The 4,384-nt window shown below is 43.1% G+C and overlaps 1 protein-coding gene across 2 annotated transcripts in view; it reads left to right on the top strand.

Moving 5' to 3' along the window:
* The first annotated feature begins 3,914 nt into the window (after nt 1-3,914).
* The window catches only part of MIEF2 (mitochondrial elongation factor 2), a 7,716-nt gene continuing 7,246 nt past the window's right edge, over nt 3,915-4,384 (top strand). For both annotated transcript variants that reach the window (XM_044657580.1, XM_044657581.1), the window contains exon 1: nt 3,915-4,136. In XM_044657580.1, the coding sequence (XP_044513515.1) occupies nt 3,990-4,136 (147 nt within the window). In that variant the 5' untranslated portion in view covers nt 3,915-3,989. The remainder of the gene's footprint in view (nt 4,137-4,384) is intronic.

The raw sequence follows: 4,384 nt of genomic DNA on the forward strand, positions 1-4,384 counted from the left end.
AATTGCCCAAGATCATGAATCTAGTTGTGAGCAAAGCTGGGAGGAGTTTAGTCCAATAGACCAGTGCTCCATTTGTTGTTTGGAAATGTTGCTAGAGTCAGCTTTATTTTTAACCGGGAGAGTCAGAATTCCTGTAGTTACCACTGTCTAGTTCCTCTTGTCCAGCAGCTGAATTGGGGGTGAATGGCAGAGCTGGAAACTCAGTGTAGAATGGAATAGTCACAGCCCTAACTGTCCTAATGAACCCTAGGGTGAATAATACCTCTTCTTTGAACCTAGCTCCCTTTTCCCTAGCCTTCTATGTTTAGACTCCTCCAGGGATTGAGGGAATGGTAATGGCCCTGGGAGATCATTTCAAGGGAGACCATAGAGCTTTCCTGATTAGAAGTCTTCATCCTCTGAAATAGACTTGTCTGCTGGATGGAAGACTAATGAGAGGGCCACTTGGAGTGGAGTGGCTGTTCTTCAGAGTGACCAATAAGTCTTCTAGGATTACTGTCTACTGTCCACCAGTCTCTCAAAATACAGGTACTTTTGAACAGGCAAAATTCCCAATTATTTGGAGAAACCATAGAATGGCATAACTCCAAGGGACCATCTAGTCTAACATCATTATACAGAGAAGGAAATAAGACACCTGTCAAGTTGGAAGTGACTAGCTCATGGTCTCACAGTTAAGAGAAAAAAACAGAATTTCCTCTTTTGTAACTCTTGATTCATTGTTCTTTGCACTATATTGGAGTATCTTATTTAAAGAATACCAGAGTACTTGAAGGTTTGAACAATGTACAGTATAATGGAAAGAGCAGTGCCTGGAGTCAGAAGATCTAGGTTAAAATCCCACCTTAGGTCCTTTTTTTGTTAACCCTTCTGGTTTAGAATCAATACTAAATATTAGTTCTAAGACAGAAAAGGGGTAAAGGGTAGGTAATTGGGGTTAAGTGACTTTCCCAAAGTCACACAGCTAGGACGTGTCTGGGGCCATATTTGAACCCAAGACCTCCCATCTCTAGACCTAGCTTTCAATCTACTGAGCCTCTTAGCTTCCCCTCAACTTTGATTCTGAATACCTCTTTGTCCTTGAAGTAACATCTCCGTTAATTTTCTAATCTGCAAAATGAAGGACTGGGCCTAGATGGCCTCTCAGGATTAGCATGTGTTGCTAGTGAAGGCAGAGCAGTTCTCCTCAAGAAAGATTGTGTAAGGAATTAATATTGAGAGACTCTCTGGAGGAAAGGATGGAATACCTTGAAGAGATTGATAGCCCTGAACCAAAAACCTTTCCTACTCCTGGTGAGCCCATCCCAGGCACAGAGGGGGGAGCCTTCTACCTAATCTAGGTGACTTAGTCACCATTGCCTTAGCCTCTATTAGTCCATTTCAGCCCTACCTTTCTCTCTTTTTTTTTAATCTTGTGAGAAGCCTGCTGGGGAAAATCCAACTTTAGATTTGGGACAAGGAATCTGCATAAAAAAAGAATGGGGTTGAAACTGTTTCATTTGGCTCCTGTGTAGAGCAGTCCAAATGGGGAAGGTGTACACCTGTTCTGTTTGAATTTGATCCACCTTGCTTTGACTACATGAGAACTTACCTTTATTATCTGTCTTAGTATCAATACTGTGCTTTGATTCTAAGATAGAAAAGCAGTTAGGGCTTTTTTGCCCAGAGTCACACAACTAGAGTGTCTGAAGTCAGATTTGAACTTAGGACCTCATGTTTCCAGGCCTGGCTTTCTCTGAGCCACCTAGCTACCTCCCAGAAAACAGTTTTTGAATGAATAGTTCATTCTAACTTAGTGGAATAGGACCTGATTACTCCCTTGAATCATTCAAAGTATATGTAGATGGCCTGGGTTTTGGGGGAGAGTGGAGAAGGGACAAGACAAGCATGGAGCAAAGAGACAACTGAACCTCCTGCAGAGAAGAGAGATAATCATGACTCTTCCCAGGACTTCCCCTTCTGAGGGCTGTCTATCTAGATACTATAATCTGCTATTTTGTTACCCAAATGTTTCCAGTAAACTGAATTTTGCTTCAACCACAAAGAAATCCCATCTATGTAAAGATAAACATTCTGATTGCTTCAGTCAAAAGTCTTCTCACCCAATAAAGGCACCAGTGCCAACTGGGGTGATTTCAAACCCCCTCCCTTACCAAAGCATACCAATACCAATAGTGTTTTCCCATCTGTACTTAGATCTATGCTAAAGGTGTAGGGCAGGAATTATCTCAGGTTTTACAGATGAGGAAAAGAAGTGTTTTACCTTTAATGCCATATGTAATTGAGCTAGGAGTCTCTTGATTTTCTTTCTTTCTTTTTTTTTTTTTTTTTTTTAAACTTTACCTTCATCTGAGAATCAATATTGTGTTTTGGTTCTAAGGCAGAAGAGCAGTAAGGGTTAGGCAGTGGGGGTTAAGTGACTTGCCCAGGGTCTAAGAAGTGCCTGAGGTCAGATTTGAACCTAGGACCTCCCATCTCTAGATTTGGCTCTCAATCCACTGAGCCACCCAGCTGCCCCCACGTCTCTTGGTTTTCTGATGGTTTTTCCCCCAATGCACGATGTTGGTGCAACCCCATGAGGGGTTATGACTTTGGGCAGAACAAGTAGCAGTGGTTCCAGCTTCCCTGACACCACAAGAGCCATACAGACTCTATTTTTAGTCTCTAGAAGACAAGAGACATGGCAGAAATACTTGTTTGGGGGCTGGAGTACTGCCTGATTAATTTCCCTGGCATTGATGAGTTGGTGGTATTTAGTTACCTGGGCAACTTCACTTCAAGGCACAGCTGACTCCAGAATGAGTAAGTCATAGACACTGAGCTGAAAGGGAACTTAGCTTGACAGGACAGGTCATCTAGACCTTCCCTCCTGATGTCTGGGGATGTCATTACATGATCTTCTATAGTTTTTTGCATTTAATCAAGAAATTCTCAGCATCTAAGGGAGTTATCTTGCTCTTGCTGTTCCCCCCTCCATTTTAGTCCTTAATGATTTTGTTTTTTAGTTTTTGTTTTTTAGTCTTAATGGATTTGTTTTTTAAAATTAGTTTTTGAGCCTTCTTATACTGTTGGGTTTTATTCTGCTTCTCCTGACGATCCAGGAGAGGTTTTTTTTGTTGGGTTGGGATTTATTTGGAAGAGCTAAAAGTTATCAGTTTCCCCCTTCCTTCTCCCTAACACATTTAACCTCTTTCTCCTGGAATACCAGAAATCTAATGATATCTGCATATGTGTTGGCATTTCAGTGCAAAACAGCAAAAAACCACTTCTCTTTCTCCTCCCCCACCCAACCTGGGGGGAACACATTCAGTTAAACCTAATTTCTTTGCCCTCAGATTCTTCGGGCTCAGGAAACAAGGCTTTGTATTCGAACCACAGGTTGGCTGTGCCTGACTCCTGATTTGGCCTCTTCCTTTAATACTGGTTTCAGTGTCTTCGTGGTCATTAGCTTAAGATGGCTTTTGTGAATCTACAGCTTTGGAAGATGGAGTGAGAAACAGAGAAGGGTCTTGGGATGGAGAATCCAATATCCAGAGAAGGGAAGACCACACACACACACACACACACACACACACACATAAAATTCAGCATCAAATCCAGACATTTGAGGTGGAAGGTCCAGGAGGGAAGGCTTCTTGAGCACTAGATAGGGATAGAAAATTATAAATAATGTTCATTGCTGGAACTTCTCAGGTGCCACTCTTCTCTTGCCTGAATTATGGCTGGGGGTTATCTGCTCCAGCCCTGCCCAGTAGTTTTATTTTTGAAGAGAAGGAAAGGTAGTCCTTTTATATCTTTTCTAGCAAACTTTTTTTAAAAGGCCTGTGGATAAACCATTTTTGTTTCCTTATGGCTACAACAAATGCTACCCAGGTCATCTTGCACCTTCTCTTCTTTTCAGTCCCTAGGCATGGCCTCCTGTCCTAGACTCTCAGGGGTTTCCCCTGCCCACCTCTGCCTCTACCCTTTCCTGTCTCAGCAGGTGGATCATGGCAGAGTTCTCCCAGAAGAGGGGAAAGCACCGAGATGAAGACCCGTTAAGCAGTGCCGTGGACTTCCTCCTGGCTAATGCCAGGCTTGTACTAGGTGTGGGTGGTGCTGCTGTCCTGGGTATTGCGACCCTGGCAGTGAAGCGGGTAAGACCAAGGGGTCAGGGAGAGGTGATAGCCCTATTCTGAACCTGGTTTTTAGGAGACAACCTGGGGATAGAAATAAGGTATCACTCATCTGGCTGCCCTGGGTACCTGATCTCTTCAATGTGCTAGAGTCATTACCTCCCTAGCCATAGTCTGAATTTCAATCTCAATATCTCTCTCTCTCTCTCTCTCTCTCTCTCTCTCTCTCTCTCTCTCTCTCTCTCTCTCTCTCTCTCTCTCTCTCTCTC

This window comes from Gracilinanus agilis, chromosome 1 (assembly GCF_016433145.1).
Source record: "Gracilinanus agilis isolate LMUSP501 chromosome 1, AgileGrace, whole genome shotgun sequence".
In the NCBI taxonomy this organism is placed as follows: domain Eukaryota; kingdom Metazoa; phylum Chordata; class Mammalia; order Didelphimorphia; family Didelphidae; genus Gracilinanus; species Gracilinanus agilis.